The 18,508-nt window shown below is 37.7% G+C and overlaps 1 protein-coding gene across 1 annotated transcript in view; it reads right to left on the bottom strand.

Annotated features, from left to right (window-relative positions):
- cachd1 (cache domain containing 1) overlaps positions 1-18,508 on the bottom strand; it is an 81,647-nt gene that overhangs the window by 20,827 nt on the left and 42,312 nt on the right. Inside the window, exons 4-16 of the mRNA XM_056258820.1 lie at positions 14,582-14,688; positions 10,190-10,316; positions 8,219-8,363; positions 7,914-8,130; positions 6,569-6,718; positions 5,406-5,639; positions 4,475-4,624; positions 3,273-3,396; positions 3,069-3,186; positions 2,387-2,555; positions 1,310-1,452; positions 901-1,082; positions 553-663 (exon numbers count right to left, since the gene is read on the bottom strand). Coding sequence (XP_056114795.1) covers positions 553-663; positions 901-1,082; positions 1,310-1,452; positions 2,387-2,555; positions 3,069-3,186; positions 3,273-3,396; positions 4,475-4,624; positions 5,406-5,639; positions 6,569-6,718; positions 7,914-8,130; positions 8,219-8,363; positions 10,190-10,316; positions 14,582-14,688 — 1,977 coding nt within the window. The remainder of the gene's footprint in view (positions 1-552; positions 664-900; positions 1,083-1,309; positions 1,453-2,386; positions 2,556-3,068; positions 3,187-3,272; positions 3,397-4,474; positions 4,625-5,405; positions 5,640-6,568; positions 6,719-7,913; positions 8,131-8,218; positions 8,364-10,189; positions 10,317-14,581; positions 14,689-18,508) is intronic.

Genomic DNA, 18,508 nt, shown 5'->3' with positions numbered 1-18,508 from the left:
AGTTCACATTCATGTCATATTATGACAAACTATGCTAGTTTAGATGTAAAACATTTTGCATTTCTCATGGCGTGTGAGGTCTGAATGTGTGTAAATGAGATTTGATATGGAATAAAAAAAGACTGTTCACATAAAGTTATTGTATGACTTCAGAGGACTTGTTACATAGCGCACAAGACATGGACTACTTTTATGATAGTATGGTGCTATATTTGAGCCATTTCATTGTAGGGAAAAGCAAACATCTTGAAAATGATTAAAGGACGACAACATTCAAATTTTATGTTTGAACTATTTACACATTTAAATCTCTATGTTTATATTATCGGGTATAAAGTTTGATCCATACAGGCATCAAAAACATCTAATGTCTGAATGAGCAAAAATAAATGAATGTCCATTCATTCAATAAATGAATGCTAGTTTAATACATAAAATCATGTGTTTAACCCAGAGGCTCTCAACATTTTTGACTCCAACACGTTCCCCCCACCCCCATAGAGTTGAGAACCACTAGATCTAAACATGATATTTAACCCTTAAACAACTGACCTTGAGGCATGGATGGTGTGGCTAATGGTGACCACATAGCCCGCCCCACCAACATCCAGGTAGGGTCCAGTAAAAGTGATGAGACCAGGATTGGCTACAGCATGTAGGTACCTAAAAGACAAAAAGGTCAATGGTTAAACCACATTTTAAACAGAAATGTACGAAGTTTAGGATCATACAATCTTTGTATTGAAAAATACACCCTCATTTGAGGTGTGTGTACGGCTGCATATGAACTCAAAATAACTCATTGACAGTTTGCTAAGCTTTAGTCAACAGACTGTGAGAACTGTTCACCAGTGTCCCACTAGGAGTTTGAAGACCTCCATCCTGAGGCTCAAATCTTACCATCGCCTCCTGGTGGGATCGAAGGCTTTGTCCATGAGCGAACCGGGGTAAATCCGCAGCACCCCATTGGGCGTTGCTATGTAACGCCTCACAATGTAGCAGTTGAGGCTGCTCATCTCCATAAGACTCATCCATTCATCTGTCACGTGACTGGTGGCCATCACCTCATTCCTCACAGAAGACTGGAAGACCAAAGGAGGGGGGTGTTAAAGAATTCTACTTATCTGAGAATCATATAGAGTGGTGCACTGCATTTCCCTAATGAAAAAGCAGAATTAAAGAGGAGAAGAACACTGCCAACTAACAGCTGCCAATTAGGACTGAGAAACTAACCATGATTGAGTAATTCCCTGGTTGGCTACGAAACGTGTATTGCTGAGATGTGCAGTAAGTGTGTGTTTGTGTGTACCTTAAGGCCCGGGTTGGCTATGAGCCGGGTGTTGTCACTCAGGTAAGCAGTGTAGTGCTCCACCATGCGCTTGGTCTCCGGCTGACTCAAGTGCTCATATGGAGAGGAGAAACTACCAGCGGATAACATCACCGTGGGACTCTCTGAGAAAAAAGAAAAAGAAAAAAAGAGATGAATCAGTTCTGCGGTTTAATTATATTAGCCCCAAACCAAACCATTATTAATCATCTCTTATTAACAATAGTCACTAAAGTAAAGGATAAAAGTACACTATAGTTCAAAAGTTTGTGGTCAGTAAGATTTTTTTGGGCAAGAAATTAACACTTTTATTCAGCAAGAAATAAAAGGCTTTTACATTGCTACAGAAAAAATGCATTGTAATTAAAAAAAACAGCCTTGGTGTAAAAATAAATAAAAATAAATAAATAAAAATTAATTAACTAAATGTACTTATAGGCTAATGGTTAGGAATAGGCTTTGGTTTAGGATTAGTTGTATGTAATTATGCATAACTTATATTTATTACTACAGTAACTACATGTAACGTGTAACAAAGACACAGCAAAATAAAGTGTTACCAAATTCACTTGTTGAGCAAGCGTCCAAAAGAGTTTTGGTAAATGTCCAAACTGGATTTGATTTATAAATAAATTATCTTTAAATAAGATACTGAGAAATGCAAGCTCTGCATGGTACATGTCCAAACAACTATTAGAATACCATGCACTAGTTTTTTTTCTTTTTTCGTAAATTAAAAAAGTGAAGGCCAAGTATGATAACCCACACTTGGAATTTGTCCTCTGCATTTAACTCATCCAAGTTAGTGCACAAACTTTAGGAGTAGTGAGTAGTGAACACACACCCGGAGCAGTGGGCAGCCATTTTGCAATTGGGGGTTAGGTGCCTTGCTCAAGGACACCTTAGTCATTTCCTGCCGGTATTAAGAAACGAGCCCGCAACCTTCGGTGTTACCAGTCTGACTCTCTAACCATTAGGCCACGACTGCTAAGAGAAATGCTAAGATTTTTTTTTTTACACAATATGTAAAGCTTACGTTGATGTCTAGTCTGAGCTTACCAACTGTAGCGAGCTGTTTAAAGTGGAGGCAGGAGCTGGGTTGCCCCAGCAGATCCAGGCGGTGGTACAGGAGTTTGCTGCTGGGTGCCGTGTTCAGATTTTTCAGTTGCTTCACCGGGATCTCCGGCTGAACATAAACTATGCACAAAACAAACGAAGTGTCCTGAACCTGCAAATTAGAGATCAAGATAAGAGAAATCAGAGATGTGTACAAAAGAATTCGGTAACAATTTAGTTTAGGGTCCAATTCTCACTATTCACAAGTTGCTTATTAGCATGCATATTACTAGGATATTGACTGTTTATTAGTACGCCTTAGTATTCCTAAGTATTAGTCTTATTGTGTAAGTATTAGTATTATGCCTTATTCTGCATGACCATATTGTACATCCCTTAATCCTACCCAATTCCTAAACTTACTAACTATTAATAAGCAGTAACTATGAGTTTATTGAGGCAAAGTTAGTTCATACTGAGAATTGGACCCTAATCTAAAGTGTGACTAAAGATTCTTCTCTAATCAAAGACTTCTCTAATAAACAACAACAAAAACAAAATGCATAGAAGAATAAATAAAAGGACAAAATAACACTGACAAAGAGTAGTATAGTCATTCTACAGTCTAGTTCTCCCTCAGGCTCCTCTAAGCCAACATTTGCGCCCCTATAAAGGAATAGCGTACCAATTTCCAGGCATAGCTGACATTGTAGGCATCTCGACTGGGATCACGTAGGCGGTTCATGTGCCAAGACAGAGAAGAGTTGACCGGCACAGCAATGACCTGGCTCCCCAGGGGAAGACTAATAGGAAGCACACAACATGAGCTTAGCAATCATGCGAGTAACAGCAAACTGTAGCAACAACTGGAAATCCCATGATCACTCACCTGAGGATATTTTGACGCACAGCAGCAAACCCTGGGATGTTCTCATAGTGGATGATGTCCGTATGGAGAGGAGCTTCAGTCATCAGGTATGGACGGGTGAGTGACGGGTGCATGAGGGTGTAGCCTGGAAGATGTTCAAAAGTGAGTAACATACATTTTTATTTAGTTAAAAAAATTCAATATTGGTGTGCATCAAAAAAACAACAACATCAACAACATTTTATGACCCTTAGAATTTATACAATTGAATAATTACATTAAATTAGAAATAAACTTTTTTTGCAGTTTTATATGTTGCATATGTAATGAATAACTTTTACTTGCAAGCTATGACTATGCTACCTGTTATATGACTATACTATGTTTTTTTAATCGTGGTAGGTGTTAAGAACAATGTGCTAACATTGTGAGGATTGAATCTGCAACCTTTTTAGATCCCAGTCAAGATTTTCAACTACTAGGTTACATATACCCTTGAAATTGCATGAAGATTACATTTTAAAAAGCACTGAGAGGCAGTGCTAACACATCTCTTTACTGAACAGCTGGAGACAGCAGGTGCCACTTCATTATCCCAGTCATTAGGACAGACTGTATACTCTCAGGAACAGATAATAACCCTGATTTTATTACATATGTAACACAACACACCCTTTTAGCGCAAAGTAGCAATTTCTGGTGGGCTTATCTAATTGTTTTAATATGTATTAAATGGAGGTTAACAGCTTTGTAAATTCAGAAACACTTCTCCCTCCTGGGTGAAGTCATGGAAAAACTAAAAGATGTTGTTTAGAGCTGGATGAAGAGTAAATGAAAGCCAACAATACGTCATTTAATTTTTGGTAGAAAGGATTAACAGGTAGAAAAAAAAAAAATGTCGTCATCATCAAGTCTGTTCTCATTGAAAAGGTCAAATCCACAGAGTTTTGCTGTTCCTACTCCAAAAAACTGGCGTGATGTCAGCCATGTTGGCTCCGAACCGCCTAATATGGGACAGCTGATTCCCCTAATGGACTGTTAAAGGTTAATAGCCTTCAGTCCAGTGTTTTTGAGTCACTGAAGATCAGACCTCACAATTCAGGATGAAGTGAGAAAGTCAAGCTGAAGCGAAGCAAACAGATTAGCAGCAATTGGCTCATTTTGGCTCATGGAACCACATGGATCTCCACTTAAAACAATCATCATCACATGCATCTCCCTACCTTTATTGTCTATGAGGAATGTATATGAGGCCAGGGAGTCCTGGTAGTAGGTGACGTCCTCCAGTATGTATGCCAGATTCACATCCACGCCAACTACACCCAACAACAAGTTTCCAAAGTAGCATGGCCGGCTGACGGTCATTATGAAACCTACAAATGGAAAAAAACAGAGGAAGTTCCTTTCAGTCTATCCCCATGCTAAGAAGTCAAACTATGTAAACAGTAATTCATGAAGAAATAGTATTAACTGTGATGTACAAGCCACTGCCGAAAGATCAACGATACTCAAAAGTAACAACTAACAAAGTTTTAAGCAGATATGGGTGTGTATTCTTTAACTTTGGGCACATTGTCACAGGGGCTGATTTTTAAAACGGATATTAAAAACAAACATAAACAAATGTCAGCTGCTTTCTCTTTTTACTTTCTTTTTTATATGAAGGTCATATTAACACTTTCCAAGACAACATCATTTATTTTACCACTTTTAAAATGTCTTTAAAAATTAATCCAACCCATTTTTGATAAAAACAGTACTTTTTACATGTAAAATCAAATTATGACCGTTCCTTTTGTGGTGCATTTCCATCACAACCTAATAAAGTTTGATCAAAATGCAGAAAATTATATGCGAGACCTTTTTTTAAAATCAAGGCGAATATCACTTGTGAGCAAACCAATATTATGCATCATTTCCAATCAAGCTATAATTTCATCAGACTGCATTCCTGTCTATCAGTCCCATAAGAGCATATTCTGCATTTGTGATTTTTGGCTTTACTTATAGTTTAAGCTTACAGTATATATTACCATGGAAACTTTCTGTTGCAGAGCCATTTCTGCTGAGGTCTTCTGAGTGCATTTGGTCTGTCAGAAGGAATGTTAGTGTGCCAGACATGAGCTTTATGCCAAGTTCAAGATCTTAACTTACCGTCTCCCATCTGGTCTGCATAAGGCAAGCTGAAGGAGGCCACGTCGATCATTCGATTGGGGAGGTTGATGTAGAAGCGGCCCACTGTGGTCTCCAGGTTACTGAGCTGATTCAGAACCATCATACTGCCCTTCACGACGGGCAGGGCGGAACGATCTGGAAAGCCGTACTTCATGGAGTTCTGTTCGGCCAGGTCTCGTAAGAAGGCCAGCTCCTTGAGTCCCGTTACTCCTTCTGAGGACGGTGATGCAATAGTTCCAATTAAAATGGACATTTTTACTCAATATGTAAGTGTCTCTTGTGTTCTCACTGGGTTTTGTAACAAAGCTAATATCAACCTCAATCTACTTGGTATTCAAATTTGTCAAGATATCACAGATAATGTATAGGTTTTGCTTCTCCAGCCCATTTAGACTGCAGTAATAGAAAGCCATTCATATCCCACATGGATTACTTAACCACAGAGCTAAAAATCACAGAATGGTGGGTTTGGACCTCTAACAGAAGAAATGGAAGTCAGTATTTTACTTTTGGAGTAACATTCAATTCTGTTGAACTGTTATTGGACTGGACGTGAATTTCAACACTTCAGTCTATTAATCTGACACTGTGACAGGTTTTAATATGTGAATATAATACAACTTGTCATAAATGAACCAGACTTCAAATAAACAAGGAAATATGAGGAATTCCCAGTGTGTGTGTCCTTCAGAGCCTCACAAAAACCTAGTCAAAGTAGCATAAGCCTCTTCTGCACTGCCAAGCTAATCAATCTGAATCATATGTCTGAGTCATCTAATGCATGAAAAAAGCCTTTCTCACTCTTTCATGTCACTGAGTGGCCCTTTGATGTATTGTCACATTTCTCTTTCTTCTTTTCGATGATCTCGATTTTAATTTTCATGATGCCAAAGTAATGTATGCTAATGGAAGGCTAATACATGCGGGGAGAGGAACAGCTGAGGAGAGCAATATAATGGAGAGAGGTTTCTTACGGTAGACACAAATACACACACAAAGAGCAGAAGAAAGATGAAGGGGTAAAAACAGCTGAGCATGTTTTGAAAATGCACAAACATGCTCACAGGTGTTCGCTATGAGCCCCACGCTGGCTACGAGACAAAGAGCCAATAAAAAAGCCACGCTCCTTGGCGATATCTCACCGTTCATGAGAGCGTAGGTGAGGATCATGACAGAGTTGTTGAGGTAGCGGTTCTCATCTTTTACCACACTCAAGGTTGCTCTCTTTTCGTGCTCAGATGAGTCTCGGGAAGTGATGCCTGATGACAGGTAGATTATCACCATATCGGTGTCTGTGAGGGGGAAGAAAATCAATAATCAATCATATTGAATATTGAATATAATAACTGCCATCAAAGCAGAACTTCAGACCACTCACACCTAAATAAAGGAGACCTGGGCTAACATGTTTTAATCCAGTAAATATATCTCAGTTCTCAGAATCAATTCTGAGGCACATCATCTTAGTTTTTAAGTCTACATATTTATATATATATATATATATACACACACACACACACACAGTGTATATATATAGATATAATTATATATTATTATTTTATATTTTTTTGACTGAAATAAAATTTTACATATTTCTTTTAGATAAATGTGACTTGGCCAGTAAATATTAAAATATATAAATCAATCACAAACTGGATACATTTTTTTTTAATTTTTTTATATTTAAAACATGACATTCTGCCCCAATAAAATGTGACAACTTACATGTGATAAGTTAATCTTTTCTGTTAAAATGTCCCTTCATTATATAGTATTTATAAATGAAGGTAATGCACTCCTGGGGAAAAGCTTTTAATTGTCTTAACCACAACATTTTTGGTCAGGAAATTAGCGCAATTTAAGCAAATGCACTACTTAAAAAGCAATTGCCGTCTCAGAAAAACATCAAAGACAGAATTAAGTTTTTGGCAGAATATTGGAAGTTGTGTGTGGAGTGATGAATCAAAATGAAACACGAGTTGCATGGTAATGCTCCAGAGCGGTGTCTTCGAAATCTGGTGAGAAATATAATAATAAATACATCTCTACCAGAGAGAAGCATCGAGGAAGAGCTGTCATTGTGAGGAGAGTCTTTTTAGCTGCTGGTATTAGTGAGCTACTTCACTGTGAAAAGTACATTTATTTTTTGGAGTACAGGAGAATATTTCAGAATGGCTTGCTTTGCACGAATGAAAAGTTGTTGTCTAAAGAGGAATGATCAGATGTTATTTTTCAACAAGACAATGCTCCTGCCCAAATTGCAAAGACTTTAAGTTACTTTATCTACAGTATTTGTGCAATCCTTGCAAATTTCCTGACCAGTGATTTGTGATTAAAATGGTTAAGACCATTAAAAGACTACTAAATATTTTGCCATTCGGCCCTGTTCCCACCTATTTATTCAATGAATGTGCAAGCAAGGTTTTTTGTTTTCTGTAAACATAAAAATGCATAACAAAGATCCTGTACAAAAGCTTGGTCTCTTACTAGTCAGCTGTCTGGAGACATTGCTTGTGTTTCTCAACAACTGAAAGGCTTTCTGGAAGCCCAGTGCATGCTGGGTAGGGCTTTCAGAAGCTTTAATGTTGTTGATGAAGGTGCTCATCTTCCTCTTAGTCTCGCTCGTAGCAGGTGAGAGGAAGCTCTTGTAGCACTGATCCAGAGAGCAGGAGCGAACAGTATCTGCTATCGTCAACACTGAGATCTGAGGGAAAAAATGGAGGTTGAGTGCTAAAAGAACAAATGTAATCAGTGGAATGTGAATGATGATGACAATGATGTCACTTCCTTACTTTATCATGTTCATCAATGGAGTTGAGGATGATTAGCGCAGCGTCACGGGCGATCTGGAGTTGGGTCTCAGTGACAGAGGCACCATGGTCTATGATCACTACAATATGTTTCGACTGTGGCCTTACGGCTGAAACATACACAGGCCTGCCAACACACAGAGACAAAGATTTACAGTCACCGAGAACGCTGCAGAACGACTTTTCCTGGACTCTGACGGCAGGAAGCCAAGTGAAGTCCTGGCGTTATTCCCGCTCTCTTCACTACAGTGTTTGTGCAAGAGATCCTGCACTCTATTGTGTTGTTTTTGGAAACCCTTTTCAACTCCAACACTAACTGTCAGAATTCAAGAACAGCATTTACAATGAAAGCTATATTGCCTAAATCTCGTATACATCCTATAAGTGGTTGAAAACCTATAAGTAGCAGATTTTCTTGTGTATCTCCAGCAGGAGGAGAGAAGCTGTGGGAACGGCAGCAGAAATGAGCCCATCTTTCAGCACAGGCACACAGTGCCCACAATACTGGGTGGCAGATTCCAGTGGGGTTTATTAGGGGCGACCCTGCATTCCACTCAAGGGCCTGGGAGCTATTGTAACCAAGTTAAACAGATGTAAAAGGCCTCCCTAGAATGTAATTTACCCCCTGCCACACAAGACGGCAAATCCAGAGGTGCCCATGACAGCGTGACTTGGGGAGAGAAACAACTCCTTATTTTGAAAATATTTATATAAAAATTAATATAAAGAACAAAAACCTTTGACTGGATTTCTCAAAAGTGTTAGTTCACCCAAAATTTTACTTAAACCTGATGCATATGAATTGAGGGGGTTAGTTAATTTTAAAATCACTTTAAATGATGAACAGACTGAATTTAGACTTTGTCACATATAAACATTTATCAACTCACACATCAGTTGTGGTAAACGGAAGCTCAAGCATGTTCGCTTGACGTGCGAGAACCAATGAGGTCCATTCTCGTGTTACGCAGCATGTTTGAGCTTCTGCAAAAACCAATGAGGTTTGTTCTTGCGCGTCAAACAGGTTCGGTTGAGCTTCTTTTTATGTTCACTGATCAATGTTTAAATGTGAATAAAAGCCTAAATTAAATCTGTTCATCATGTAAAGGGATCGAGTCTCTTCAGAAAATTTGGACTAAATCTCTCAATTCATAAGCATTAGTTTTACGATCTCTTTACAAACTTTTTGAAGCGTCAAAGTGTCAGTTGCAAAGCTGTCAATGGAGGGACAGAAATCGCTCAAATTTTATCAAAAATATCTACATTTGTGTTCAGAATATGACTGAAAGTCTTACGGGTTTGGAACGACAGGAGGGTGAGTAAATGAAGACAGAATTTTCCCTTTAAGTTCTTGGCTGAAGTTTCTTAAGTGGACTGACTAACATATGACAGGAAAAAGTTGTACATATCATATTAAATTAAATCCTATTAACACAAAATGCAGATTTATACAGAAATATTTGATAATTTAATTATTTTTTAAATAGCCTGTGCTGACAAAAACTTGGATGAAGTGTATGAATGTGTGTTTTTATTTTATTTAAACAAACAAAAAAAAACATCTAATTTCCAAGTATGCCCTAAATACAGTAATATATTTAGAGTATAATAACCATAGTGCAACAAGGGTTTCAATACATTGCTGTAGGGTATATCAGTGTTTGGAGTGGAAAATTAAAGGACTGTGTGTATGTGTGCGTGCGTGTGTGTCTCTGTCTGTGTGCGTGTGCGTGTGCGTGTGCGCGTGTGCGTGTGTGTGTGTGTGTGTGTGTGTGCGTGTGCGTGTGCGTGTGTGTGTGTGTGTGTGTGTGAGAGAGAGAGAGAGAGAGAGATAGAGAGAGAGAGAGAGAGAGAGAGAGAGAGAGAGAGAGAGAGAGAGAGAGAGAGAGAGAGAGAGAGAGAGAGAGAGAGAGAGAGAGAGAGAAAGAAAGAGAGAGAGAAAGCTCTTTGTACCGGCTCCTGTGCTCGTATGTGCCCTTGCAGTGGAACTTGTGAGCAGGAAACACAGTGAAAATGCCCTCCTCTGAGCTGAAATACTGCCACTTGATCCCTGGATTGGACTTGAGGTTGTCTGCCAGCACTACAGTCAATGAGAAAGCAAGAACAGTTTGAAAAGTTAAATATCTGTTTTATCAGTCTGTGGCCTGTTCTAAAATGAAATGAAATAAAATAAAAGTAAAATAAACAAATAAATCAATAAAAAATACTAGGTTTATATTTTGGATAATAACCTGTTGACTGCATATCTCAACCACTACATGTCAAGTCGTGTATCATTGTGTAAATTAGCATTCTGCCACATATTAGTAGCTAGATATCACAAACTGCTGAAGACAATCATCCATAACTAATTTAATATGCCATGCAACATGGATCTATATGAATGCTGTGTGCACTTTAAGGAGGCAGCTGTAGAGTTCGTGTCAGTTGAACAGACCCCAGCTGTGTGACGGCCGGAGCCCAGACAAGCTGATCCTTTCCAAACACTCGAGAAGCACAGCGATCACCACTCTGCAGCCATCAATTCAAGCGTTTATTTACTTAACAGGAGCCGGGATGTGAAGGAAAGTGGGGGAAAGAACAAGAAAAAGCAGGAAAAGAAGGAATACAAGCAGTGGAAGCATTCAAGATATATCTGTTTATATGTATTCCAGAATGTACTTAAGATTACTTGGATCTTTTACACCCAAAAGAAAAAGAAAAACGATTTTGAGTCGTATAAAGAGGATGAATGTGTGCTAAGAGAGGTTACTCAGGTCAAAAAAGTGACCTGTGATTCATCTATTCCACTTAAACATGCAGAAACATCTGTAAGTGGTTTGAGTGATTCAACATGTCAAAGAATACATTGTACATATATAATAGGATAGAATAGAATGTTTATTAGAGTAAATGCTATATCATTAGGTCCCACAGAGACACGGAACAGCCTTTCCCAATTCAGATCAAAATAAACAGTTAATCAAATTGCTGTAGAAACCTGCAGAGTAAGAAAAATGGATGCAAAGCACGAACCACAAATTAGCCATCAATCTGCACCCAATGTATAAACAGGAACTTTGCAGCATGTTGACAGCTTTAAAAATCATACACATGTGCCGCCCCAAAGTGCTTAATCCCCCGTCCAGTGTTTAGAGTAGCTGAGAAGCAGAGTCATGACGTGACACCCCTTCATTTCCTCTATCCCTTCATTCCCCTTTAAATCTCCACCGACTGTTATATTTCTTCTCTCTCTACAGTGCTGTCACTTTCCTGGTTTATTTTTAACTCCAAAAATCTTTGCATTTGCATATTTTTACTAAAAGAGCAAAGAAATGGGAAATTAGAGTATCTCCTCAGCAACACAGATGAACCTTGTGGTGTCTCTAGCAGTTTGGGAGCATGATAAAAAGTATGCAGGATAAGAATTTGTGTCCCAAATCATAGTATGCTGCAACATCTTATCCCCCATAAAATCTTAGCCTCAATGCCTGATCAAAAAGTAGCATTATCAATAACGATATCTCATTTTAGCAAAGCAAAATTGCTTTCCAAAATTTGTCTTAATTTTAAAATCTGAAAGTTCTTGTTTTAGGTTCTTCATATAGGCTAGGCCTATTATATAGGCTACCTTGTTATATAAAAAACATTAAGACAGGTTTTAATAATTATTAAAACATTTCTTAATGTTTTTTTATTGAATGAAACGTTTTTCATTATCTTAGAAAAACATTAAGAGAACGTTTATATAATGGGAGAATTGAACGTTTGAATAACGTTCTTATAACCAAGCAAGAACGTTAATACATACAACGTTTATACAAAGGGAGAATTGAACGTTCTAACGTTATTATAACCAGGAAATAACATTAATACAACGTTTACATAACGGGAGAATTGAACGTTCTTATAACCAAGAAATAACGTTAATAAAACGTCTAAAAAACTGGGCTTTTTGAAATTCCCTAGAACATTCAGAAATAACGTTTTTATAACTTAATGGGAACGTTATGAAAACGTTCTTATAACCTAAAATTGTTAGCTGGGGAAGAGGAGCGATTCGCGATTGCACTGGACACGTTTTTAAGTGCAGGCATATTCTCTGAGCGAGGCAGCGAGCCCACTCAGCCCAGAGAGAGAATTCTTACAAGAGAAGTGTATCTGAGAGCGCGCGCCCAGTTCCCGCGCGCGAGCAGAGAGATTCACGCTCGGCACATCATATTCCGCGCGCGAGCAGAGAGATTCGCGCTCGGCACATCATATTCCGCGCGCGAGCAGAGAGATTCACGCTCGCGCATTATATTAATGTACTTTCGCGCTACAATAATGCGCTCTCGACATTTGCCAGGATAATAACGCCATAAGAAGTCTCTTATGCTCACCAAGGCTGCATTTATTTGATCAAAAATACAGTGAAATATTAGAAATTAAAAAATGTTCCTGTGATGGTGAAGCTGAATTTTCAGCAGCTATTACTCCAGTCTTCAGAAATCCTTCTTATGCTGATTCGAAGCTCAAGAGACATTTCTTATCATTATATAATGTTGAAAACAGTTGTGCTGCTTAATATTTTTATGGAAACCATGATACATTTTTTCAGGATTTCTTGATGAATAAAAAAGAACAGGATTTATTTGAAATAGAATGGAAAAAACTTGTAATGGAAAAAACTTTACTGCCAATTTTTATCAATTAATTGCATCTTTGCTGAATAAAAGTATTATTTCCTTTAGAAATATATTTATATATTTATATTCATGACCCCAATAGAATGTACTTTTCTAGCACCAATGCTTAAATAATATATCAGTTGTGACACAGCCTCGTGACATTCAAGAGAACTCTTAAAGAACTCTGTTTCACATTTTACTCCTCTTCACATCTCCATCTTTTTATTTTCCAAAGGACATTGACATGGGGAATGTTGGGAAACAAGAACCAACCCTAAAAACTAAATCAAAGACTTCACATCACACTAACACAACACCATATCTCTCTCTCTCTCTCTGTCTCTGCTTTATCACTCTATTCTCCAGGTTTTTCCTCCCTCTTAATTGTTTCTTCTCTTTTCCCCTCTCTCCCCCCCTCCTCTTTTCATCAATGTTTAGACTAACAGGGATCAGATGTGACTGATGACTGCCTGCATGGTTAGCGGGGTCAGTATTCAATGACAAATGGAGGGAGAGTAGTAACATGAACTCCTGATGACTGCCTTACGAAAACAAGCATCAGTATGAAGATGAATTGGGATAATCTGTTCTGGAGTATAAGAGCGAGTGTATGAGGCCAAAAAGAGGTAGAGGCTGAACCAAGGTGGCTGAAAGAAGAAAAAAAATGCAATCGTGTTTAGTGCTAAACCTGAGCATGAGCTCTGCTGTTATTGTACTCTTCAATGCCCTTTCTCTCATATGTAACGAATCAGGATAGTTGAAAAACAAGGATCCATAACTGTGTAAAAAATAGTCCATAACTGATATAAATATCTGATTCACGGTTGGAATTCTTCCTAAATCAATCATAGTGGTTACTGAATTAACTCAGTGACTAATAATATTCATGGCAACGAGTACGTAGTCCAGTCTGTTTACCCTTTCTCTCATTTTTACAGAATTAGTTTGTTTTTGGACAGTTAAAAAAAAATAACGTACTAATTCGATGGAGTCCTAATCCCGCCTTTTAGATAAGCAAAATGTATTATATGGGGACCAATCTAATTCAGTTAATGAACAAATGACTCTTATGATCTCGTTCTTTTAAAGAATTGATCAAAAGGAATCAAGTTATTGGTTGGAATCACACTACTTGCTGAATCCATGACAGTGGTTACACAATTAACTTTCTGTTGTAATAAATAGCATTTTAATTAGTAAAAAAATTTATTCTTATGCATGTATTTAAAATCAAATATAAGAGGCTTGGGGGGGGGGGGGGCTTCCCCGTTGCAAAAACACTGATTTATCTGTTATGAAGAGGAAGTATTGACACTGGCTCAGTGTATAAAGTGATAAAAACATGCACTTCCTGATTGGTGAGAGAGCAGATATAAAGGGGAAAAGAGCACAGAGGTACAAAGCTGTGGTCAGTAAAAAAGGGGGGAATAAAAACAGAGAGATGAGAGGAGAGAAAATAAAGTATTTCCACACACAAATGAGCAAGGTCACGTATTCGACAGCATTGTTCATTTTCGTCGCACTCAAAAGGCCAAAAAATCTTTGAAGATTTGACGTCAGAAAAGCAATATTGTTCTTTGCAAATGGTTGCCATGGCAGCAGCTGGATAAGTGAAAATTGCCTTTGGGTTTTTGAAGCTTAGACACTGTGTGTGTGTGTGTGTGTGTGTGTGTGTGTGTGTGTGTGTGTTACACACCAGAGTTGAGGTCTCGTCCTGGGTTGAAAGCTCGGCTATTGACAGTAGGAGAGAGGCGATCACAGCTGATGGTCTTTGAGACATTGGTGTTAAAATTACCGTCAAATCTGAAATTAGAGAGAAGACAAAACATCAATACAGACCATTTTAACCAGTGATAATTAGAAAGTGACACTGAAGGAAACAGTTCAGCACTTGATCAGTGAGTGTTTGTTCAACGCCTCAGTCATGAAGAAAAATGAAACTGAAGTGCTCCTCATGCTTTAATAACAGCTTTTACAGTTTTGTGGTAAAACCCCCTGAGGAAGACTGCATCAATATCTATTTCTACAAGCTGCACAGTTCTTCTGCTGAAGATGAAAGAGAAAAATGGAGTGATGCATTCGGAGGGGAGAGAAGGGTGAGGAAGAGAGCAAATGGGAGAATCCTTAGATTTTATTCACTACATTCAACACTTTTAGACAGGCATGAAGAGACAAATTTATAAATGAAGTATAAATATCACATAAATAGAAATCACACAAAAATACAGCTAACACATTTGGGGTCAATACGATTTTTTTTCAATATATTTATACTTTTATTCAGCAAGAATGCATTCAAATTGATCAAAATTGACAGTAAAGGATATAAAAGATTTCTATTTATAATAAATGCTGTTCTGTTCACTCATTGTAACTATCTATTCATCAAAGAATCCAGATTTTTTCTTTTATCAAGGTGTTCACGGAAATATGAAGCAGTGCAGCCCTTTTCAACATTGATAATAATAATAATGTTTCTTGAGCACCAAATCAGCATATTATAATTATTTCTGAAAGATCATGTAACACTGACCACTGGAGAAATTATGCTGAATTGCAGCTTTGCCATCACAGAAATAAATTGCATTTTAAAATATATTAAAATAGAAAATAGTTATTTGAAATATAATAATATTTCACAGTATTAATGTTTTTACTGTATTTTTGATCAAATAAATGCCTTGGTGAGCACAAAGGACTTTTAAAAAAACAACTAAACGCCAGTGTACATATAAAAATAAAATAATATAAAAGTAGAAAAGATATAGATTTAGAAAATTGACAATTAAAAATTGTCTTAATATTCTATTTAAAGATGAAAACTCAAATCTTCAGGGTAAAGGTTAAAGGCAAAATCTGTGTAGTGGTGTTTTAAGTAGGTAAGAAGACTTGACAAACACTGAAATGTATTATTAATTAGTTAATGCAATGCACAAGACGGCTGGTGGTTAATAAAAAAGTATTTAATTCAGTCTGGCTTCCTTTATCTTGCAAAAATTTGTTCATGGTTTGAGAATAAGGATATGTCATTCTACCAGTCCATTTTGGCAGCTGTCTAATTTGGCCGTTTTTACCAAGATACAGATGAATTTACACTAGAGAAAAAGAAAATTGGGCGAATGGCTTGTGACATCAACAACAAAAGATATGGGAAGCATCCCCTTCTGTTTGCCCAGTTACATGGTTAGTGGATGTTGACTGCATTGATCAAGTGCAGTAAGTGTTTAGGAACATTTACTAACTAAATTTGTAATCAACAACCACGACTCTTATCTACTCAGAATGTGCCGCAAAAGAATGACATTTCGTAGCCGTCCCATTATGCTGCTGTTTCAGGTCTCTGCCTGCACTAATCTAAGCAGTGTCTCCAGAGATCTTGCACTGCCACACACTCTTTCATCTCCCTTTTGCCTCTATACACACTGCCACACACACACTCTGTATCTCTGTAACGGCTCGGGCCATCATGTTCTCATCATCTGCCAACCGACAGTGTTCTGATGGCAGATACTGCATACATCTTTCTATTCTTCACACAATACCCACAATGCATTGCTCTCATCTACATGCACCCTATTCGTCCTTGCCGCATGAACTACATATGTTCTTGTCCATCATCCATTACTAAACTAGTTTCTTTCTCACTGTCAAGTTCATTTCTCTTCCCCTATTATCGTCGTCTCACAGAGCTGGAGCGAAGCTGCTGTTTGATTGACAGCTGCTGTGATGTGCAAAGCGCTTTGAACTTCAGATATTTAATTCCCATCAGCCCTTAGTCATTAGAATTCTCCTTCAACACACTTTACATGTGGTGGCAAAGCAAATGTGCTAGATAAAAAATAAATTTGCAAGCTGCTTTGAATTTTACATCAGAAAAAAGACGGGAGAGCAAGCGAGCAAAAAGACGGAAGGGGGGGAAAATAAAGAGCGCGCGAGCGAGAAAGAAGGAGAGAAAATATATATTGAATAAAAGCTTGAGACTTATTCCTCCTCTATCTTTGATTTCGGTTCAAAATGCAAATTAGGGTCTCTGCAAAAACATTCAGGAAGAAAATAGGAATAAATGGGGAAAACAAGCCCTCGGGTAGTGTTCAGTTTTGCATGCTGGGAAAAAAACAGCATCTGACCTAAAATAACCACGACTTTAAACCACATCTGCTGTTCACTTAATTGCATATTTCAATCTCTAAGTATACAATTTCAATCACATTATAAATTATCCTAAAATTAAAGCCAACTGCCACTGATCTCAACCATTTAAAATGGACAATTCAAATAAATGTTCATTTGATTTCGTTGATAATAATGAAATTATTGTAATCATTTAAGTTACATTCAGAATATGCATTTACATTCTTATTTAAAAAAACTTCATGAACTGTATTACCAGCCAAAATATACAACATAATATACAACAAACTTATTTTACATCATCTAGTTCAAATCAGACTAAAATCACAAAAAAAGGAAATAAATAAATGATAAACATATGATGCTGTTTTCAACATGTAGACACCCAATTACAAAAAAAAAAAAAAAAATCAACAAAGACAATTTTTCTTTTTCTTTGAGAAGGCTGTCATTAGATTTTATGACTGACACAATGGGGGTTGAACTCTTCTGCTAATCGGCCCAAGCATGCAGGTATATTAAATGGGCAAATTGTTATAGCATTTTGTGCTAATAGTAAAATGGGTAATCTATAATGCATACTGTCAGAAAGATGACAATTAAATGTAGGATCAGGAATTTAAACAGTAATTCTACATAAAGGTTTAATCCACCACGTCAATACACAGTCATTAATATCTTTATATGAATACAGTTTATGTGCAGTGAATGCTTTTAGCCTCTTAATAGCCAAACTAAGTGAAGAGCCGTCATTATGTACTAAGATGAACTCCTCCTCATTTAGTGGCACTTCATGTTTGAGAGTGACAAGAACAAGTCCCTGTGATTCTATTCCACGGCTAATAGAGTGCTGGCTGATAGGTGACGTCTCGCCACGCGGCGGAGATAAGATGACACGTACCACTGCGGTATCAGTTCTGTCTGTCACACACACACTCTCACTGCGTCTATCAGAGCAGGGCTTCATTAGCGCAGCAGTCTCCGTGAGTTAAGAGGGAGGCTCAAGGGGGATTATGGGTAAAAAGGTTTCCCTATTTCACCCTGCATGGACTCAGGAAAGCATGCAGTCCGGCAGAGCAGCGTTTAAGACCCCTTTATGATGACTTAAGCCCCTCTTCTTGCTCCATTTCTGCATCCCTCCATCTCTCTCTCTCTCTCTCTCTTTCTCCCTCTCAGTAAAGCTGTCTTTATTAGCTCAGGCTCAGAGCCTGTCCAAACGGTCTGGCTCCAAAAGGATTGGGAGATACAGACCGGATTAACAGTGAACAGGGAATGAGAAAAAGAGTGAAAGAGGGAGGAAAAGGAGATCAAGAAAATGAGAGTTTGTTTGTGGGGGTAGAATCCCTAAAAAAAAAAGAAGAAATGTAAGCATTGGAAAAACTAAGATCCAAGTGAAAAAATAAAGAAGGAATGTGATGCAATTTATGCACTTACCGGTACACATGCTAGTCTGAATACATTGTCGTAATAAAAAAATAACTTTTCTGAAATG

This window comes from Rhinichthys klamathensis, unplaced genomic scaffold, assembly GCF_029890125.1.
Source record: "Rhinichthys klamathensis goyatoka isolate OS25496 unplaced genomic scaffold, OSU_Roscu_1.1 h1tg000160l_1, whole genome shotgun sequence".
In the NCBI taxonomy this organism is placed as follows: Eukaryota; Metazoa; Chordata; class Actinopteri; order Cypriniformes; family Leuciscidae; genus Rhinichthys; species Rhinichthys klamathensis.
This window is presented reverse-complemented; position numbering and strand designations above follow the sequence as displayed.